Consider the following 21,956-nt stretch of genomic DNA (forward strand, 5'->3'; position numbering starts at 1 on the left):
TAGGCAGCAGTACAAAGGCAAGACATGTAGTTTGCTCAGACATTTGTCTCTTGCAATAACAAAGGCACAAGCTTTAATGCCTGTAGCTGTTGTCATTTCCGTATTCTAATTGGTGAGCTTAGTGCTTTAGAAGTGCAAATTCTGGCTAGATATATCACATCCTTCCTTTGGTAATGTGCTGCAGGCAATTTTCTGTCTCTTTCAATTTATTAAGAATTTTTGTATACCTTTGTTCAAATACTAGTCATTAATCATCAGTAAACAGAGCTAACTCTCAAACTTGTGATACTCAACCCAAAAACAGGTTCTACTTGCAAAGCTTAGGTAATAACTGCATTGATTTAGCTGGAGTTGAGGAAGGATGTGGTCCATCATGGTGAAACTGAAGGCACAGCTGCTATGTATGTAACTGTAGTTAATGATCTCTGGAGGTCACTGCTGAAGACATAGTTCAATATCATATTGAGTAGGTAACAGAAGTCCATGGCATTAGGAGAACTTACTGGAAGGAGCAGCATTTGATAGTTTTAGAGACCTACTTGAAATGAAGTAATTGGGTGAAATATCCCGATTTGCTAATTTTAAGTCATGTATTCAATTAATAGAAATACTCTAAGCTATAATACGTCATGTATCAATTATCTATCAAAGAAATACTGTAATTGACATGAATAGGCTTCTGTGGATGTTCTTAGGCAGTCCTTACTCCCAAATTATACATACAGTAAAAAGAGATTGAGCCAAAACTCAGTATGTCTGGAGAATAAAAAGTGGCATAACATATTCCCTTGACTTCGGCCTCTTAAATATTTTTTTCTTAGACAAGATATTTCTTCACAAATAAAGGCAAGTGAATTACCGAGTTATATCCTCGTTAGTATTTTGAAATGTAATTTCAAACAAGATCTCCTACAACGTGTAGGACCAAAGGTCCCACTGCACCTTTCCTTTGGACTCTGATGTATTTATCTTCCATGTGTGTCCAGTCCTATTTCAAAACATTTATCATCTTGGCTTTCACAATAACCTGTGGCAACAAGTTTTGAATTGAATTATGTGCTTTGAGGGAAAAGTGTTCACTCTTGTTTGTTTAAACCCTGCTGGTTGAGCTCTTCATTTCTTAACTTTCCAATCTACTTGGCCTCTTTTTCTGTTTGTGCTATAAGTATTGAATTATTGAAAATCTCATTGTGATGGCTGTTCACGTTTGCATTGATGGCATTCCTTCATTCTTCTTACCATCACCTCCATAGTTTATTTCAGTTCCCAGTATATCTCCTATTGTTTCCCATCTAGACCAGTGGCTTATATCTTTTTCTAAGTCCCACAGCCATTCTTATCACTGTAATGCTCTTATTTCCACTTTTATTTTGCCATTTCCAGTTGGATCACTGCCTTGCAGTTAAAATCACTTTCATTTTCATGTGGCTTCCCTTTACTAGTTTCTCAAGAATTTTCACCTTGCTGTCAATGTCTTACTAATTATGATCTTAGTCTCTTTGCTTTTCTCAGATTCCTGTCCTTTGTACCCAGGCTCTTCTTTCACGGTCTCTTTCTCATCATTTTCTTCATTTTCTTTCTGGTAGTAAATCTGTTTGATCTTTCCATGTCTAGAACAAGTCTATGCCAAATTTTCACCAGACATCTAAGTTTATTACCTCCACTTCCATATATATACCAATTCCTACCTCCACATACATATATTACAAAAGTTCACCTTCTGAGGCCACCTGTAATTCCAGTACCGTGCACTTTTTCTTTTACACAAGTTTCTTTTTAAATTAGTAGAAACTCTGTGGAATCCAAAACACATCTGAAATTGAACAAACTCCATTACCTTTATCTGCTCTAAACTCCTTTATCTTTGTCTGTTCATTTGCCCACTATCAAATTTTTACTGCATTTAATTTCTGTCTTGAAGTTCTCATAGGAGCCCCTCACCTTCCTTTATTTCTGTAACTCACTTGTGCACATCTCTCACTCTATGAAAGTAAACACCGAGTCAAACAGTAATTTGAAGAAAGTCAGAAGTTACGATAATTTTCCTTTTTATGAAAATGGAGGTTATCAGATGGGCAATAGAGCTTCTGGCTTGCAAAAAATTTCACTGCGGACCTTTGATAAAAACTTGTAGACTGTTTTTGGACACCTTTTCCTCACATCCCTCCAAAAACATAGAAAAATTATTCACTGCAAGGCAGGGAGAGGAGGTAAGGAAAGAAAGGAATGAGAGACCTTAATGGAGGTCTCGTATGGAGCAGCAGACTCGGCAGTAATCTAGTTGCCCTCCATTTTGCTGTTAAGATGCTAGATATTGGTAGATGGTAGCCCAGGTAGCTGGACAATTTCTGAAGTTACCTCCCTTATAGCTCCTGAGATGAAACATCTCACTCACAGATGTGTCTCAGAGAAGAGAATCTCCTTGCCTGTGGGAAAATCCTACCCTTTGCCTGTGATGTAATGGAACAATAGTAACCTGTAAAGCTATAATAGAGGGTGTTTTTACTAAAAAAAAAAAAAAAAAAAAAAACTTACTCCCAAAGCAATCAAGGCTTATCAAGAATATAAGGCTCAGAAGACCGCTCAGGACTTAATTGAAATTCTGTGCATGTGAATATCTATACTTCTTGATTTTGAGATTTTTTTTCTGGGTTTGAATTAAAAGAAAGAGGGTCCCTCAGTTCTGAGTCCTTAAAACAGAGGTGAAAAGAACAGTCTCTCCTACTTCCATCTTTTAAAAAGTAAAAATAAAGTACAAAAATGTAAAGGAGACGACTCATTGACAGAGGAATCTGAGCTTTCAGCTGAAAAATAAATAAAAGAATGCTCTTGAAGACTTGTCATCTCAAAAATGTAAAAAAAGAGTTCATAACCCCAAACTGAGTCTTCCTTCCCCCAAAGCTTTTTTTTTTTTAATTTTTATTTTACTTTTCCATGTTTTTTGTGCAGAAGCCGAGGTATGTAGGGGTTAAGTTGCACAGTCCTGAGAAAGTGGTACAGTAAACCCTTTATTAAAGGTAGCCTCATAAACACACAGAAAATGGTATTTACATGATATTCTGCAAAGAATAGCCCTTCAAATTATGTTGAATTATTTTGATTTTGCATACACATCAACTTTGTATAGTGACATCAAGGTATTAAGTCACTTTCATAGTGTTAAAGTTAACTTCTTCTGAAGACTTTTAGCTGCACTAAAACAGGTGGCCCAAACCTAAAAGAACAGTTTTGTTGGAATGCTGCACAACCAGATGAATTAAGAAAACATTGTGTAATATAGGCTTTATTATTGGACTAAAGAAATATAATGCTTATTTATGTTTCCAGGTATTAGAAGTCTGTCAAGAAACTTACGGTGGAATTGTTGGCTTAATTTTATGGATGAATTGGCCAGCTATTATCCCTGAACACTTGCAAGGCAGCTACTTTGAAATTGCTTTTTGTTGATAAATACTTGCACAGTAGGGTCTATAGTTGAGCTGTATGAACTGATATTTCTTCATTTATGGTGACTTTAGAAAAGAAAGATGCTTTTTTTTTTCTTTCAGATCAGCTCAAAATTATTTTGTAAAGGTCAAGAAAATAACATTCCAAACCATAGAAATGCTTTAGGAGAATGTTTTACATTTAAGTACTGCTTTGGATGAAAGAAAAGTTTTAAAATAAAGTGATATTTTTTTTTTAGATAACATTAATTTTTTTTTTTTGAATGGAGTACTTGCTGGAATTACTGAATCCAGGGTCTTTCAGTTGACTTAAATTTGAATTTGTCCTGCTTTTACTTCCCTCTGCCCCCAACCCCAGTCCCCAGCAGCAGATGCTGTCTCGAGTGCCAATTTTTAACTACCTATTCCAGCACATATAGCTCATTCCTATTTAAATATAAGTTAGCAATGTACTTATTCTAAAAACCTGTAGCTTTGGATCATGTCACACAACACCTGAAGAAATTCAATTCTCTATGTACATGTGTAATTGGCTAATGAGATAGTTCTTGATTTGGGCTCCCTATGTGATTTCTGAAAAGGAAAAGATTGCATACTAGTTTTGATTTATAATGAGGTTTTCTCTCCATACACAGTAATTGCAAAAAAAAAAAATAATATTTTGGATGCTTGTATACAGGTAGAACACCTACAGTAAAGTACTTTTTGAATAACTTATACTAGATACAGTACTGTTGCTCTTTGAAACATAACTCTTAAAAACTCTTAAATGATCTTCAGTGAGATGTACTACTCAAATAGTACTGTTGAGTTTATTATCACTCTGATTTGCTTTAGTAGCACAGCTTGCTCTCTAATTTTTCTGGACTTCAAGCTTTACTATTGCTTACCTCTTACATTCTTGAACTTTACTTCAATCATGCCTTTTTGGGTGAGGGGTCAGAGTGCAAAATTACTGTGTCTATGAATGTCACATGCAGGTTTCATGAAGAAAATAAGGCTGTTAACAGAATGATTTCACTTGTGACTGATGACAAAGTTAAAGTCAAACAGTTGCTAATTATTTTCTGTTTCCATCGAGATTATTTATTATTCACACACACACACAACCATAATGAAATTATCAAAGTAACTTAGTAATTTTTCTAAATTGCAATCTTTCTAGCACCATTAGGAGCTACTTTGAATGCAAGTGAGGGTCTCCTGTCTCTGTCATTCTGATGTGGTGCTTCTATAATTTACCTTTCTTTTGAGAATAGGTTGCTCATCTTTTCACTGAATTCAGGAAAGCAAAATGATATGCTGTGCAGTGATTATACTTAGAATGTCAATTGGTGATGGTGGCCTGGTGATACATTAGTACCATGTATTGCTCCAACTGAGATTAAAAAGTTTGGGAAAGTAGCACAAGTCATTGGTTCTGAGCAAATGGAGATAGTTTGAAGACAGATATAATTGCTTTAGGGAGATTGCACACAGCATCCTGAGTCTTTAGCTTACCCCTGAGTGTGGGGAAGCTTCTGTAAAAATGTTGCCTCTTTCTTAGAGAGCTATGAGAAGTTCATTATCTAAGGTCTTTGATCAAATATGAAGGATAGAGTGTCAGAGAGGAGTATATACTTTGGAATTTGCTTATCTCTAACCATTTCTAATATCCTTAATTTGGCGTTAGTAATTATTTGTTATGATTATTCTATTTTTGCTATTTGTGATAGGAAAAAAAAAATATTGCTTGCAAGTATGAATGTGAATCTACCAAAGTTGATGAAGTTGGTTGGAATACCTAGCACTGTCTAAGTATCTCCCACAATATCCTGACTTCCTGCGGAAGGCTGTGGTTACCTCACAAGAATAACGAAAGTTTTAATCCCTTCTGAAGAAACTTACCTGGCAGGTGTCTGTGGACAGGTCTCCAAATATCTGCTGTCACTGATGGAATTCATGTTATGATGTAAGATGATATGTTATCTGTGAGAAAAACAGTCCAAACAACTTTCAGTGAAAGTTAATTTTCTTTTGTTAGAAGGACTGGAGATTGAAGTATGAAAGATTTTATTTTTTCTGTATCTTCTTTATACTCTAGTCTGCATTTCCTTTACTTTTTCTTCACCTGTATCATACAACTCATTTAGTACCCAAATACACCCTTGAAGAAGAGCTTTGCTTTTGCTTGGTAACTTCATGTCTGGGGAGGGTATATCTTTCAGTTGAAACTTATTATTTCTCCTGGCAAGTGAAGAAGAAACCAAACCAAATGAGAGGAGGAAGGATAGGAAAGAGATTTGACAGGGTAAACTCTTTTTTCCTTTAGGTATTGCTGTGGGTCATTGCAGTAGTAGATTGTTTTCGCCCTCTGTGATTTGTTTTTTTTTTTTTAATATATATTTTCTACAGGTTCTCTAATCCATGATTGGTAGGAAGCAGTTGTCAAGGTTGATACATTGCAGTATTCGTTTGCTGCTTGATTGAGGAGAGCTCTGGATGGCTTTCATCGTTCACAAGCAGGAACTGAAATCTCTTTGCAATGATTTGTAAATCTGTTTGTTTAAAATAAATTAGCAGATCTGACATCTGATTAGCAGATTCTTTTATAACAAATACTTCGGCATTCTATTGGAATGGTACTTGTCCTATTTGATGGCTTAGAGATAAAGCTACCAAATATGTCTGCATGAACAAAAGATGGATAATTGTAATAAAATCAAATCTTGACTTTATTGCATACGTCCCAGCATTCATAGTAGCACATTATACAAAGCCAGAGTCATTGAGGAATTCAGCTAGATGAATAGTACTATTTTGAACAAAAAAAAAAAAGACAGCATAAAGATTGACAACTAAAATGATTGGAGTTTGTTCTCTCAGGTAATGCACTATAGTAATAAGAATGTGAATTAAGTTTATTAATCAAAGATGCTGTAAAGAAGTGCAATAAACTGTATTTTTGTTGCAAAGATCCCATTAACTTGTCCAAGCTAATTTTCAATGGGATACAGCTAATCCCACTGTGACAAAGCATTTTAGATTAGTGTTAGACCTCTCTGATTTTATTTTGAAATAAAGTCATTCAAATAATATTCTCTGTTTTGCCTTTATTCTAACCTTAAAATTATTGCAGTGAATTTTGAGTTGTTTAAGCAATTTCATTGTTTTTTCCTGTATTTCTCAGAGAAGTTAAAGCAGCAACCATAATGAAATAGAGACCAGCCTTCTGTTTACCTCCATTTAGTTTCAACACTTTTCTCCCTACTAGGAAAATTTTAGAGAATTCTCCTTGACCTCTTTCTTCTTCCTACTGTAGTTCTGGCTGAACTTTTTGATTATTTTTTTTTTTTTTTGCACAGAAAGAGTCAAGTGTCATTCTGAGAAAGCTGTCATCTTTGCTCAAGGCTGCTGGTGTCTGAATTTGTATTGTACATTAGCTTTTCTGTACAGGTTTTCAAGGGCCAGATGCTGGTACTTTATTTCTTTTAATTTTTAATACTTCTATTTTTCTGGCTTGAAGAAACAAGGAAATATGGCTTGCCTGTGTACTTAAAAAGAATAAAAATGAACATCACAGCTTTAATGTGATCTTTAAGCAGTGGTGATGGGCCTAAAATACCATATTAATAATGATAGAATGCTGTGCTTCTGTGACAAGTCATGCTGGCTTTGTTCGTGTAAGATGGTGGCTTTTGTGGTAACAGTTTGTCTTGAATGCAGTAAAATTGGCACTGCAGGTATAAGGACGATTGCTTTTAAAATAAAATTTTAAGAGTTTTTTTCTCTTTTTTTTTTTCTTCCAGTAGAATATTAAAGTGGGACTCAGGAGATTCATTCTGAACTCCCCTATCATGATCAGACGTCTGTAAAATATAAGACATTCCACTTAATACTTCTGTTTTCATTTTCCCAGCTGTGAAATGGGAGTGATGTTACCTCCTTTTCACTAACATTTCATCTCTACTGTCTAAGTAATGATCTTACAGAGGCAGAGATCCATTCTTTAGTGCATATATATTTCTTAATGAAGAGTGGTAAACAAAATCAGGGCATGTATAGATGCCTTTTTATAAGTAAAGCTGCTTCATTTGAGGCTGCAATCTCAAACAGTGCTTTAAAACTATACCTTTTTATTAGAACATTGAATTACGAAATTCTTCTTCTTAGCCTTCTCCTTGCTCTGCAAATTTTACTTAAGATCTTTCAGGCAAGTTGCATAAGCTTCACTGATGTGCTCAGTGCAGTATTCATAACTGCTTCAAATAAAAAGGTGTACAAGATAGAATGGCTACCTTCAATAAAATAATAGGTTTTTATTTTACCACTATAAAATGTGAAAGATTTTTTCTTAACTACTGGAAAAATGCAAGGTAATTTTGGGAAAGCGTAGGTCTTGCACAGTATACATTTGGACTAGTCTAAAGTATTGTATTCATATGACTCCAAAACATGGAATATTAATTTTTCTGTGGAATACCTGTCTTGATTTGTCCTCAGAGGTACATTTGTGCTAATAACATTATTAAAGTAAAACTTAGAGCACTCGAAAACAACTTCTTTAGCATTAAAGAGTTTGTCCACTTGAGAATTTAAATTGTTGTGTTAAGATAATCTTCAATATCTACTCATCAGAACAAGTTGTTAACTTGTCAGATTTATCCTTTTATGTTCTCTGTATATCACCTGGTTTTAGCACAAGTAGAAATGAAGAAATACTACATCACAACCTATTCATTTTCTTCAATACAGTAGTTGCAATTCCTATAATCTGCCCCAACCAAACTGCAATGTATTGTGTAGATGTATTGTGAGGTACTACATTGTGTCACCTTTTATTCTTCTGCTTCACAAAGAGCAAGAATGGTGAGCTTTTCAGGTGGCTAGAATGGTGATAAGCAATGAGGGGACAATGAAATGAGAGTGTTCCAGCATCATAGGACTTCCTTTGCAAATTTCTTTGTTTCAAGGGAGCTGCAGCTGGACAGCTTTTGCTGATCACAAATTCAGTGGAGTGGTGTGGGGATCAAGATGATCCCTGAAGTAAGCACTCAGGGCTTCCAAGGTCAAACTCTTCATTTTAAAACTTATCAGTCACTAGCACAACACTTAAATATTTACGTTAGATGCTTTCCTGTGAAATACTTGGTTCAATGGTCCTGTGGTCCCTATGTGCATCTCTGTGAGTGCTACAATCTACTTTGTTCTCCAGGTGAGAAAGCCATACTTGTGTTAACGTTTGTGCTCTGTGGAAAGGTCATGTTCTGCTAGCCAGATGCTGCTGAAAAGTGTTTTTTTGGGGGTGTTTACTGCAGCTGTCTGAATTTTAGTGAGTATTCATGAGCACTACAAAAAGCGTAGACCCAGCAAATCCTAAATGTTCTGTGCGGTGGAAGAGGTTGAAGAGGAAGCGTGGGGGCTGCCCCACTCAGCAAGCTGTGCTCCTCAGAGTCCCTGTGGAAAGTTATGTAGGTGGTTTTTAAGTATTCCATTGAAAAGGGTGAGGCTAATTCCTTCCCATGCTTTCTTGTCACATGTGCAAGTCACAGCTTCTTGTTTTCTGACAGCTCCTACACCTGCCTGTGCCTGATTCAGCTTTACTGGAGGAAAATCAGAATTTCCCACACCCTTGAAAGTCTTGCTGTTGCTGTGGCACTCCAAGTGAATGAGATATTCAGTAGAGGAATTGTTTAAGGCAATTAAGGACAGTTAACTTTTTTTTCTTCATAGCTCAATGTCAACCTCCTACTGCACTTTGTTTTCTCGTATTCATCATACTTCTAATGCTGTCATAACCTCTTCTGATCAGAGCATGTCTGAAAATATGCCATGATGTGATATCAGGTCCTCACTTTAAAGGACAAACTTCTAAGTAATTTTGGGTGATACCATGCTGCCAATACTGAGTATCAATATTGATGTGTGTTTGGTTCTTTGCAGTTATGTTCTTAACTTTCTAAGGATAGAATTTGGGCCAGAGATGTGCAAATACCAATATTTTTGCTTGACTCTCTGAAAACAGAAGGAGGCATTGTCTTTTTTGTAATACTTCGTCCTCCTTTGTTTGCTGCTGAAGCCTCTTACTTTCAAAATAGAAAACAAAACAAAAACAACAAACAAATAAAAAAACTACCAAAGTTTCTATAACAACTGAGAGAACTCCCAATGACATCAAAACCCTGTTATCTCTTAAGACTTCATTTTTTTCCTCTGTCCTGATTGTGCAGCCAAACTGTGTTAAATAAAACCTTAACAAGTTCCCACATCTTCCAACATCTAACGTCACCTACAGGCCCATGAAACATCTCAGAATTATGATACTGTGTGAATTTATTTTCTATTCTTCCTAGGTTGCTTAGAAATTTTAGCCCAGTTGTATATCTTGCATTACAAACTCATCCACCAGTAGTCTCTAATTGTTTTAACTACGGGTCTAGATCTACATGAGGCTTTTATTAAAAGGTTTTGGATTTTTTTAATGACATCTGATTTGCTAGCAAAAATGTCAAGCACATAATTGCCATTTCAGAGTTTCATAAATCTGAATCAATTAGTAGAGAGAACCCCTTGACCTCATGTCCATGAGGCTTCATGATCATTCAGTCTAAGTGCTAAGGAGCTATTGGCACATGATATTCAAGCTGAATGATCCCTTTGTTCAATTCTGTTTTCTGGGAGCAATGTTAAATGCATTTCCCTTTGAATTTAAAACCTTGCTAAATTATTTAGTACTACATACCACAGCCTCTGATTAAATTTTGCACAGAGTAGTGAAATTGTTTCCCAGGTAGGTCATCACTCAGTTCAGTTTACTACTTAGAATTTCTTTTGTTCTCAGTCAAAATACAGCAAGGGCCATCCATCATTATCAGTTTGTCCTTTAATTTTTCTGTCAGTCTTTGTCAAGCTTGAAACAAAGCCTTTACATTTTTATCAACTGCAGCCAGTGTTGTCTGAATTGTGCTCAGTCATTTCAGAATATCAGTTGTGTTTTCACCAAACAAGTCAAATATTTTTGATAGGTCAGATCTATCTTTCACTTAAGCCTGTTAAAACAAACAGAACCATTTCTCCATTCTTTGGAAATGGAGAGTAAAAATGCTTAGGGCCAAATCTGCAGAGAGTAAATTGTCCAGGCTCCCTGCACTTAAATGGATGAATGTCTTCTGCCACAATAAGAAGAATGCAGCATCAGTTCAAGAGAGAAGGAGAGGAAAGCACAAAATTATGATTGGGCAGGACTTGCCAGTGTTTTTGAGCTGATCTTGCACAACGCTATTCTGCCACTTGTAAACAGACTAGATAAGTGCCTGTTCTAAAGAGCAGCCTCCTGAAAGAGCCAAGCACTACACGCTCCTCCTTTTAGCATTTGCAATGAGCCACCAGATAACCTGCTGTCTGCCTTCACCTTGCCACTGCTAGTGCAGTTTAAAGGCATGCTAACATGCAATAGTGGCCCTTGAAGCATGCCGGTAAAACCTTCCTCATACTTCTCTATGTGTCCACTGTACTGTGACAGTGCTTCAGGTCTTAAAAGAGGGGAGTCCTCTTAGTATTTGCAGCTCTTCTCAAACCCTTCTTGTGCTGCTAGACAGAGGTTAGAAGCCTATCTCTTTCACTGAAAATCTAGATCAGGTCTCATACATAACCTGAGGGAAATTCATGTAAAAGAGTTTTGACTAAAGTCAGTAAGTCCCCTCTATGTGACATCTAACCCCTTTTCAATTTCCAGAAGCTGTTATGGAAACAATTAGTCCTTGGTGAATCACTTATATTTCAGAGGTAGCAAGGTGATGAAATGAGTACCAGGTTAAGTACATTACTGAATTTTTGGCTGAATATCTGCCACCAGAAGTTCATTTTAGTAGTGAGACTTGAAACCTAACAGTGACAATTATTACTTGACTTCTAGATCTCTAAGTATGGCTTTTCTATCTTCTTTGGTTCCCCATCTGCAAAATATGGCTATTTTCTGCTTCACAGGAGACTAAGGATTAATACTTCAGTATTATGGAAACAGTGATCAGGTGCATTGATTTGGGTATGGCTACCTGAATTAAAAAGTTCCAGTCTGCATGGTCTCTTGATCATAATTACCTTCAGTATTTAGGGGTGTGGGAGTTGTAAACAAAAATTTGTTTTTGGCTGAATGCTTTGTACAACCAGATTCAGAAACTGCAAGGCCAGAAAATAGAATGAAGTATCTCTGCAACACACATTTATTGGGCAGAAACCTGCAAGTCCATGCTATTAAGGTACTTCCTTGCAGAGGGCTCAAGAAGAGGTCAAATCTGTGTAACACCTTTGACAGTGTTTCTCTCAAAAACTTTTAAAGAGGAAGCTGTGGTTAACGTGTCTGCCTCACTAGTAGCCTGATAGGTGTACCCCAAAGTGAAAGCAATGACAGAAAGTCCTACAGAACTAGCAACGGTCAAATTATAATTCCCTCTTCTGGCATGGAAATGAAACAGCATACCCTCTTTAGAATACCGAATGAGATTAATGTGCCTTAAACAGAAGCCTGCGCTTCAATCAGTTTATATTTGCAATGTGTCTGTTTTTGGGAGCTACCAACCCCACTTACCTCCTACATGTCCAATAAATGAGGGTAGAATGAGGGGCACTGCATCTTATTTTTCTTTATTTTGAAGTCCATGATTTGAATTCTGTCATTAAAAAAATAATAATAATCAAGGCTAGTAGGGTTTTGCAAGAACCTGTAGATCTTCCTAGAAGATCTGAGGAGCCTTTCTGTTAGAGAAACTCAGTAGGACTGGTGGGCCCAAATATTCAAGTCTTTTGAATGTGGGACTTGAGTGCATTTCAGACTTATAATCTATATCTAGACTTGGGCTGCCAAAAGAGGTTTTAAGGATGAAATATGGTCCAGGAGTTCCAAAACCTGTTGTCTGTAGAGCGGTTAGCTGTTTTGTCACTTCACACATACCTTCCCATGACACACATCATTAAAGAAGAGATTCTATTATGTAGAGCCAAGGCATCCCCAGAATGCAGAGTAAATTTAGATTTCATTGGCCGATAAAAGGCTCATCAGGATGATTCCTGGTTCTTATCTTGTACTTCAGTTATTGAGAGCAAGTAATTGTAATGCTATGAGCAAAACAGAGCAACTACAGTCATTTGCATGGTGAATTTCTCCTTACTCTAGTAAGAAAGAAACAAAGACACTCCTAGTCCTTGTATGTATGTTTCCTTTGAGAACACGTTTTTCTCTGAGGCTTCTGACAAGCTGCTGTGTTGATGTTTGGCATTAGAGTTAGTGACTCTGATAAGGAAACTAATTTCTGCCTAAGTTTTCATTGTTCTTGATGTGATCAGAAAAGATGAACCTACGTATCTGTATTAAAACACTTATCTCCTAGTTCTTGTTAATCAGTCTCAGTTTCCTATGTAGGCTTTCTTTTAATATAAGAATTCTTGCTGGAAATACTTCAGTCAGAAAAGAAACCAGAAAACAATGAGCTTCTAAATTCACCAGTGATTCATTTATGCCAGTATTTTGCACACTGCATAGACAATGTGCTCTTAGAACAAAAAACACCGTCATAAAACCATAGCTGCCTTTACCAGTTGCAGTTGACTTGCCATTGCATAGTCTTAAGTAAATGACATATTTAAGAAAGATAACCAAGGGAACCATAAGTCACATTAATTAGTTTTTGTGTACAAGACTGTTTTGTAAAGCTTTTCTAATAAACAAGGCTTTGCTCTCCTTACGAAGGAGGTAGGGATTTTTTTTTTCCTGTTTGATTTCATTTTTACCAGATACTTATCTAAGAAGGAGTTTCCCTTTATAAGAAATAATTGCATAGATCAGTACATATGACGTGTATCTTTTTAACATGTTAATGTATTTCTAATGCTTGTTAAACTCAGTTCTGTTTAATTATTGTGGTACTTACATCCAGGTAATGTTACATTTTTTTTCCTGATGATTAATGTAGTTATGCTGGCTTTTTTGAAAAGCCTGCTTTAATTTTTCTGGTTTGGGAATATTTTATATTGTAAAACAGATGTAAATGTCAGTGTACAGGAGATGAAAGAGAGATCTCATGCCATTCTCTGATGACTTCCAAAGTGGGAAATCCCACAGGTATAGGTTCTGGAGAGAATAGTGCTGGCGTTCATCAAAACCAGAGGATTACAGGACACTGTAGGTGACTCATAGGTATTTACAGACAAGGAGACTTTTTAAGTGCCAAAGCAATCTGTCATCCATCATGAAAATAAGGCAAACATTTTAATTTGAAATCTTAAGAGTATAATTATACCATGCTGAACTCTAGGACCCTGTCTCTGAAATGTCTTCTGTTGAGCCCAATATTGTAAAGAGCTGAGCTACTTTAGCTTCCATTGATTTTAGTCAGAATTGATGGTACTCAGAGACCAATTGCATTTCCTTCCACAGCAAGGGAAGATAGATCATGGGTCAGATTTTTGCTCCTTTATTGCATTGAATAGCACCCTTCAGAAATGTTTTTACTGAAATCAGTGTGGAATGGCTTACTCACCAAAAACTGATGAGAAACTAGTCCTTTCCTTTTAAAGCTGTGGTATAAATAATCTGAAAAATGTCAGATGCTGTTTACTTCCTCACAGAAGTGCTTTTCTGTAGTTCTCTTCAGGGCTTTTGTTTGTTTGTTCTTTAAAACCTGCAATCACCTTATAAGCAAAGTGATACTGGTCTTTATTGCTTCTGGCAGTGTAATCAAAGTATTTTCAATCTGCACATCTGGTTATGTTCTGCTCTGTACTGGAATGTTTTGCAACAGAGATTGCTGGTTCCTCTGCAAGGAAGTGGCAGCTGCCTAAGCTTGGCATACCTGCACTTGATAAGAAGCTGAAGGGTTTCGTAACATACTTTTCATTAGGGCTTTGCATCTTTTCTGATTTGTATATTTACTAACAATAATATTATTGGCCTTTCTGATTTTTCAGTTCTAAGTTGTATATTAATGATAACCTGTAAGTATTAAGGATGATTGCAAGATCACTTTGCTTGCTAATTAGGGTAAAGATTTTGAAATATACTCTGCTCTGGATCTTAGCAGACAACTGTGTCTTAAACAAGTGTGTGGGAAGAAGAAAAGCAATCCGGAAAAAGCACCTCTTATAGTTAGTAGCATTTTCTCCCCTTTTTCCTTCCATTGAGTCTGTCTGAAAGTGGGTGTTTTTAACATACAGCCATTTCTCGTTAACATGTGTGTGTTTATTTTGGCATGACGGTGTTGTTTTTTCATCTCCCACTCTGACACAGCATGTTTCATCTGTATATGGTTTCTACTATATGAGACATTTAAAATGGCTCAGTGAAGAAATGGATTCTTGTCACTTAAACATTCACTCTCCATATCTGTGGAAACTCAGTCATTTTAACAGTGTTTTAAATTCTGTATGCTAGCAGATTGACTATAAAAATTGAGAGTGATATAATGTCAAGAATTTAAAGGTACACTGTTGTACCGGTAATAATTTATGTTAATCATGTTTTAATTTAGTCATTTTCAACATACTTGTATTTACAAATTAAACCACTATTATGATTCTCCTTTGTTTGCATGATATGATTTTATTTTATATTTTTTTTCCACTCACCAGATGTTTTCAACACTTTGCTTCCCACTACTGTCATCCCCTCCCTTACCACTGCAACAGTCACAACCACTGTAGCCTTAACAACCAGCACAACCACATCGGCAACAGCCAACAGCACCAGAGGTACAGTATGCTTCTTTGTTATGGCCTGAAAAACACGTTGTAAATAGGAAATTATAGGCTTGATTTTCCTTTTTTTTTTTTTAAAGGATAGAAATTGCTAAAGAGAGAGTTCAAACATTTGAGTTCAATATACATTTAACAGAATAATCCACATGATGGTACATGGTTAAGAAAGATTTCATATGACCTTGAATATTTTCATTGCTCCAGCGGTATGTATGTGAACTTTGACAGGATGCTTAAATTATTTGTATACATTTGCATTTAATTTTTTTAAGGTTAGTAAATTAACTTTAATGTGAAATGCAAGCAAGCTATTTTTAAATAAACATGACCTTTTAAGACTGATTATTTTGGGTGCTAATGTTTAAAACAAGATAAGTGTCTTGGCATTGGAATTACTGTTGATGCAATCCTGCTTGGTAACAAAGAGGCATCACATTTTAGTCTTGTTAGTCTTTTATAATTTAAGGTATTCCTAACTTAGGAGTGTCTTTATCTTTCTGTAACAGTAAATGAGTACAGTAAATGAGCTGAAATTTCTCTCCACTGATCTTCTAGAATTGTTGTTGGTGTTTTTTTGTTTGGTTGTTGTTTTTTTTGTGTGTGTGTGTGTGTTTCTAGTACTGCTTTTCTCTGTTATGAGCAATATATAAACCTTAATTTTACCGTCATATTCAATGACCAATGACCAATCAATAGTGCACGTGTGTCTGCAAGGTTTCACAGATAATCATTGTCTGGGTAAGGAATAGTTAGTAATCTCTCACAGTGTATGAAATGTGATTAGGAGAAGGTTCCTATGTGGTCTGTTGATGGCTTTTGTTGTACAAGGAGAGAGGAAATAATACTGAGTTATCACAGCACAACATTCATATGATGAGTTACAATTATCCCAAGAAAGTTGAGAAAGTTATGAAATCTTTTCTTTCTGGAAGCACTGGTAAGAATCAGTTGTAGTGACCTGCCTAACTTGCAAGAATAAGCTGAGCTAAATGCAAGTCCATTGTATAAAGATTGTGATGGTATCAGATCACCCAGCTTCTTCCTCCATAGGGCACTGGTATTTTAATATTGTGGCCTTCATGTAATAAACTGACACCAAACCTGAAATTACATTTTTAAGCTTTAGCATTAGAGTGTGAAGAAATATCTTAGCGAAAAGGAAAAAGAATACTGTAATAGTTCTTTCCTCAAGAAAAAAAAGGAGAGACTGTAGAAGACAGCCCAATGCTCCAAGGGTTTAATAGTAGCAAGAGGAATATGTTTTTCAAAAGGAACAGAGTGGTAGGGATGACCATACCTTTATAGAGAGTATTTTCAGTCAAGCAGCAAAAGCTTCCCAGCTTTTGGGGGGCTTGGAGAAGCATTTGTCTAGAAGGACAGAGTGCTTGGTGTGTTCCATGCTGGCATTTGCTGTCTTTAATTGTTTTCTTCTTGTTGTTACATGATCGTAACTATCCTATATCTCTGATGTGATTGTATATTTAGTGTATCACTGTTATTAAGGTATTCTGTTGCCTCCTAAGTGTGGGTTAGGACCTCATCTTCCATTACTCTTAAGTGTTGATTTTCACTACCTAATTCCTGGCATTAGGAGGAAGAGCTGGGAAAGAGGACCCTCTTCTAAGCTTCAGCTCTAATACACGTTAGAAAGTATGCTGTTTGATGATACAGTAACAAAGAAATACTACTTACCAGAGAGTAAAAGAGCAAGGAAATCTGTGTGAAAGTGATCAATCACTAAAAGATCAGAGCTCACTTTTTCTGGAAAAAGAAGGGGATGCAGCAAAATGACTGAGAAGATGAGGCTGTTTCAAACTCAAGGAACTGGTAGACAAAGTCTCTTGGCCAGATAATCTAAAGGACAAAGGAAGTGTGGAAAGCTGTTTCTTGAATAGTTTGTATTGAAAAAAAAAAAAGAGACAGTCTACCCCAAAACAGAGAAAAATAGGACATACAGTAGACTAGTGAAGTACTGTCTAACAATTTAAGAAATCAAAACCCACAAAAATATGAAAACAGAAGAGAGGATTACTATAAGCATAAGTTACAGTGTATAAGTTACAGTGATAGTGTGTAAGACAACCACAGGAAACCAGGAATAAATTCAGAAACAAGAAGCAAAACTAACTGCAACAAGCAAGGTAGGAGAAATGAAGCAACAGAAGGGTATAAAAATACATTAGATGAAAGACAAAAATAAAGAAATTCAGTGATCCTATTCATGAAAGATTAGGATAAAGCAGAAGTAATTTTTGTTTTATCCAAGCAATGGATGACAACTGGAGTGCTGTTTTTAACAGGGGTGTTACACTGGAAGATGACCACAGATAGAGACAGACCAAAGAACAAGAACAGAAAGTTTAAAAATATAATCTGTGAGGAAGCTGAAGGCACCAGTTTGTTTGGTTTTGCTTCCCCCCCGCCCCCACCCCAAAAAAAGTCAATAGGACTGTGATGAGCAGTTATTTTTCGAGCTCAATGGGGAAAATAAATCCACTGAATTAGTGGCAAAAGCATTTAATGGGGAAACTTTCTAAATGTACAGGAAGCAGCGACACAGTGTAGCTATCAAAGTTCTAGGATTTCCATCATTAGAGTTGCTTTCTTTCAACGTGTTTGATTGCCATGGCAGAGGGAAATGGACAAAATGCTCTCCTTAGGTCTCTTCCTCCCCTATCTGTCTTGGACTCATAAACAAATAATGTTCATAAACCTATAGTGAATGTTATGAGGGCTGTGTTCTGCCATTTCTCTTCATCCTGAAATGCTAGATTGAACCTTGTCTAGATTGGCAGAGCACCTACACAGCTGAAATACAGGTTGCATAAGAACCAATCTTGGAGAGGATCACATTTTCAGTAGTGTCTTCTTCTGGCTGAGCAAGTACCATATAAACATATTTTCCTTTGGCACTTCTGCTTCTTATTCAGTAAGAGTTCTGACTTGAAGGAGCACATAAAGTCATGAAGTTGAGACACTATTCATATATTTTCATCCTACAGACCAATTTAATTTTTTTTATATATATTTATTGTGCTTTCCAGGTAGGTTGGAAGCAGCATTTTTCTTTATTGTAATCTATTGGTTCTTGTTTGATCATGCCTTAAAGAAGCAGAAGTTTGCTCCACATCATAGGGTAGTACATACTAGATAATGGTATCTTTGAACCAGATTTCTAACATATGAGATACCTTTCCAATGGATTTCCAATAGCTGACATAATATTCCTGCTGAGAACATTTCACTAGTACTATCATAGATACTTTTGAATGACTTCAGGTAAATTTTACAGGACATTCCTCTATTCTACAAGACAGTCCACCTTGAGGATACGTTACTGCACATCCAGTCACAGGAAATGCCATTATAGGAATATAATACAGGGTATAAAGAGCCCAGAGAGTCTGTAGATCTAAGGCATTTTACATTACGTTGACTGCACCTCTTCATTACTAAAAGCCTGAATTAATGGGGGGGGGGAAAATGAAATCATCATTTCTGGAACAGTGTGACCCATCTCTGTCTTAATCTGCATGGAGTTTAGTAAACAGCATGAGAAAAAGCTACTGACCCAGTTGAATAATAACATGGTAATTCATAAACATCCTCTTTTGTCAAACTTTTCACTTTCTCAGACAAACATATGCTTGATTTTGTACTCAGTCCTTCAGGAATTAATTATTCTTTTACTGGTACATTACCAACTAACTCAGAAGTCTAAACACAATTTGATGTCAGAGAAAAGTATTGTTTTTTATATATTTGTCAAGGGTATCTTAAAGCCTAATAACCACGCAAAGGAACGTACGACAAAATGAGAATAAAATGTATCACAAGAAAAGATTCCAGGGGACTAAGGAAGGAATAATTATACACTGTATGAGTAGTTTCCCTTCTATCAGGTTTATGTAACATTATCTGTGAAAGCTGTGCATAGATCCATATTATTGTTCCCTTTTTATAACTGGGAAGAGGCACAAGAAGACTGTGGATTTGCCCCCTGTAGTGGAAAGAGGGATCCCTCTCTTGGGGAAATCCTTTGTTAGTATAAAGTTAATTCAGATGGTCCTCCTTCAAAGTCCTACAGGTGAAGAGAGACTGGTAATTAGTGTAGGAAAAGTCACCTCAACTCAGAACAACTCTTCATGTTTCTGGATTCGCAGAGGAGAAAAGCTTGTGCTCGCTGTCTTTAAACACACAAATGTACACAAAACCCTCTCTAGGTTGGTATTGTGTTAATCCTTCCCCCAAGTTTTTGTTTGTTTGTTTTTCATTTTTAACCCTTTCATAGCAGTGGAAAAAAAAAAAGAAATTATGAAACTAGGTAATTCTGACTTCTTTTTATTGAAGACTGAAATCTCACAACTCCCTATCACCACGACCCACACACAAATAGGTATAAAAGTAACATTGCAAGAGCATCCCAAAGTCAAAAGATAGATCAATTCAGTTCTATTGCATGTATCTGGCTGAGTCAGTCTCAGCTGACTCACTTGTATAATGACTGTGCCAGAATGTTCACAGCTTTATATAGCAATGCCTAAAAACATCTCCAAAAGTCATTGCACATAACAGAGATACGAGGTTGCTCCCAGGCAGCTGCACTACAAAGTCCAAGAGTTTGTTTAACAGTCAGGGCGTCCAGATAGTGAATCAATACATACATTCATATATAAATAAAAAAAAAGTTAAATCTCTGCTCTATTATAATTTTCTTTGATTTTATTGTTTTGGGCTCTGGGGTAAAAGAAAGATTTCTTAGAAGAGATACAGAGAACTAAATTTAGAAGACTTTACAATGGATTAAGGAAGGATTTGAAGGTATAATCATTTTGATAAACTATTATAAATTCAAAGTATGAATATTTCCACTTAATAGCATACGTTTCAACAATCTTAGCTAGAAAATTACCTTCTTTTTGTTCCACTTTTGGAATTTACATGAGAAAAAAATAAAGAGCTATCTGATTGTAGGTAGTTAAAATGCAGAAATTATTTGGGCAATACTTATATTTCTCAGTTCAGTTCATATCAAAAGAATGTTAAGCATTACCAGTTTTTTGCTTGTGACTTCATTTTTCTTTTGTGTCATCTGATTAAGGTCACTTGGTACTTTGAGATACTGACAGAGAGAGAAACAACAAAGTCAGGAAAAGATTCAGAATATGTGAGGGACAAGGGAAACAAGGATGGAGTTATAACAAGTATAGTTGCTTATACTTACTTGCATTCAGCTCTGATAATAAAATCATTGTTGTCTAATGTTAAAAGCAGTATTGTATGACAGCATGCTAAAAGCTAGTTGTTTTATATACTACTTTATATCTGTAGCAGTAGCATAAAAATTAATTTTGTCTGTTTTCACTCAAACCAGATAAGCAAATTACAACTTTCCAGTTTTTTATTTCTTCCTTCTCATCTTCCTTTCTCTTATAATAATCTTTTACTAACTTATACAACTTCTAGACTTCCCAGTAGACAAAAAAAAAAAGAGATTCAAAGCAAGACTATAGACTTCTTCCCCATCAGACATTCAAGTAAGTCTTTAGCTCCCCTCTTGCAAGAACTGTTATCTCTTGATCTTATAATGACTTCATTCATTATTTTTATTTTTCATTTTGCTTGTTGCCCAACCGTTTAGAAGGTGTGCTAGTAAAGCATGGTAAACCTAAGTTAGACCACGATGAAAGTCCAAATCTATTTTTACAGGCCTCTCTACCGAAGTCTCGAAACTTTCAGAGCTTTCTCTGGTCAGAACTAATATCTATTACCCAGAAAAAACATCTAGCTACACGTGAGCAGTAGCTGGGAAACCTTTCCAAACAAGCATCTCCAACCAGATGATAGAGTGACCAGGAACAGAAAGTGCCCTTCCATTCCTTTGCACTATTATGGGCAAAGTAGAGGAGACTAGGGACAGAAATGGTACCCAGTCTCCTGAGGTCCACTACTAGCTAAAAGGTGCAGATGGGAGATGCAGGAGTATAACATTGTCTGCATCTTTTTCATTGCTTTTCATCAGTAGGCATTTGTCTCCTTGGCAAAATCCTATGCTTCTGTGCAACAGGGATGACAAACCTGGAGAACCCCAAAGCAGGTATCCAATGTACCTAGAGAGCAAGAGGACAAAATTTAAGAGAAGTTGGTTTAGGATTATAGTCATTTCACACTGACAGTTAGCTGAACTCAATCACACTGCTCTTTCACTCCTCCTCGTCAAAAGAACAGGGAGAGAAAATATGATGAAAAAAGGCTCACAGGTTGAGATATGGACAGGGAGATCCTTCACCAATTACTGTCAGGGGCAAAGCACACTCAGCATAGGTAGATCAATGTAATTTATTGCCTATTGCTAGTAACAGACTAGACCAGTGAGAAACCAAAAGCAAACTAAAAACACCTTCCTCCCCATCTACCTCTCCTACCTCTTCTCCCCAGGAGGCACCGGGGAACAGAGAATTAGGGTTGTGGTCAGTCAATGACAGTTCATCTCTGCTTCTCCTTCACAGTCACTCCCTGCCCCTGCTCCACGTGGGGTCCCTCCCATGGGATGCTGTCCTTCCCAAACTGATCATACATGGGCTTCCCACAGAAAGCAGCTCTTCAAGAGCTGCTCCAATATGGGTCCATCCATACTCCTCCAACATGGCTCCCCTACAGGCAGCAGCTCCCACCAGATCACCTGGTCTTGTGTGGGCTCCTTTCCATGGGCCTAGAGTCTGCTCCACCGGGGGCTCCTCCATGGGCTGCAGCGTGGAGATCTCCATGTGGGACCCATGGGCT

The 21,956-nt window shown here is 36.5% G+C and overlaps 1 protein-coding gene across 13 annotated transcripts in view; it reads left to right on the plus strand.

The window, feature by feature from the left end:
- CADM2 (cell adhesion molecule 2) overlaps nucleotides 1-21,956 on the plus strand; it is a 659,818-nt gene that overhangs the window by 591,657 nt on the left and 46,205 nt on the right. For 11 of the 13 annotated variants that reach the window (XM_080574596.1, XM_080574597.1, XM_080574607.1 and 8 more), the window contains one exon: nucleotides 15,048-15,167. The exons of the other annotated variants lie outside the window; for them this stretch is intronic. In XM_080574596.1, the coding sequence (XP_080430722.1) occupies nucleotides 15,048-15,167 (120 nt within the window). The remainder of the gene's footprint in view (nucleotides 1-15,047; nucleotides 15,168-21,956) is intronic. 13 annotated transcript variants of the gene reach the window in all.

This window comes from Anser brachyrhynchus (genome assembly GCF_964034855.1).
Source record: "Anser brachyrhynchus genome assembly, chromosome: 1".
NCBI lineage: Eukaryota > Metazoa > Chordata > Aves > Anseriformes > Anatidae > Anser > Anser brachyrhynchus.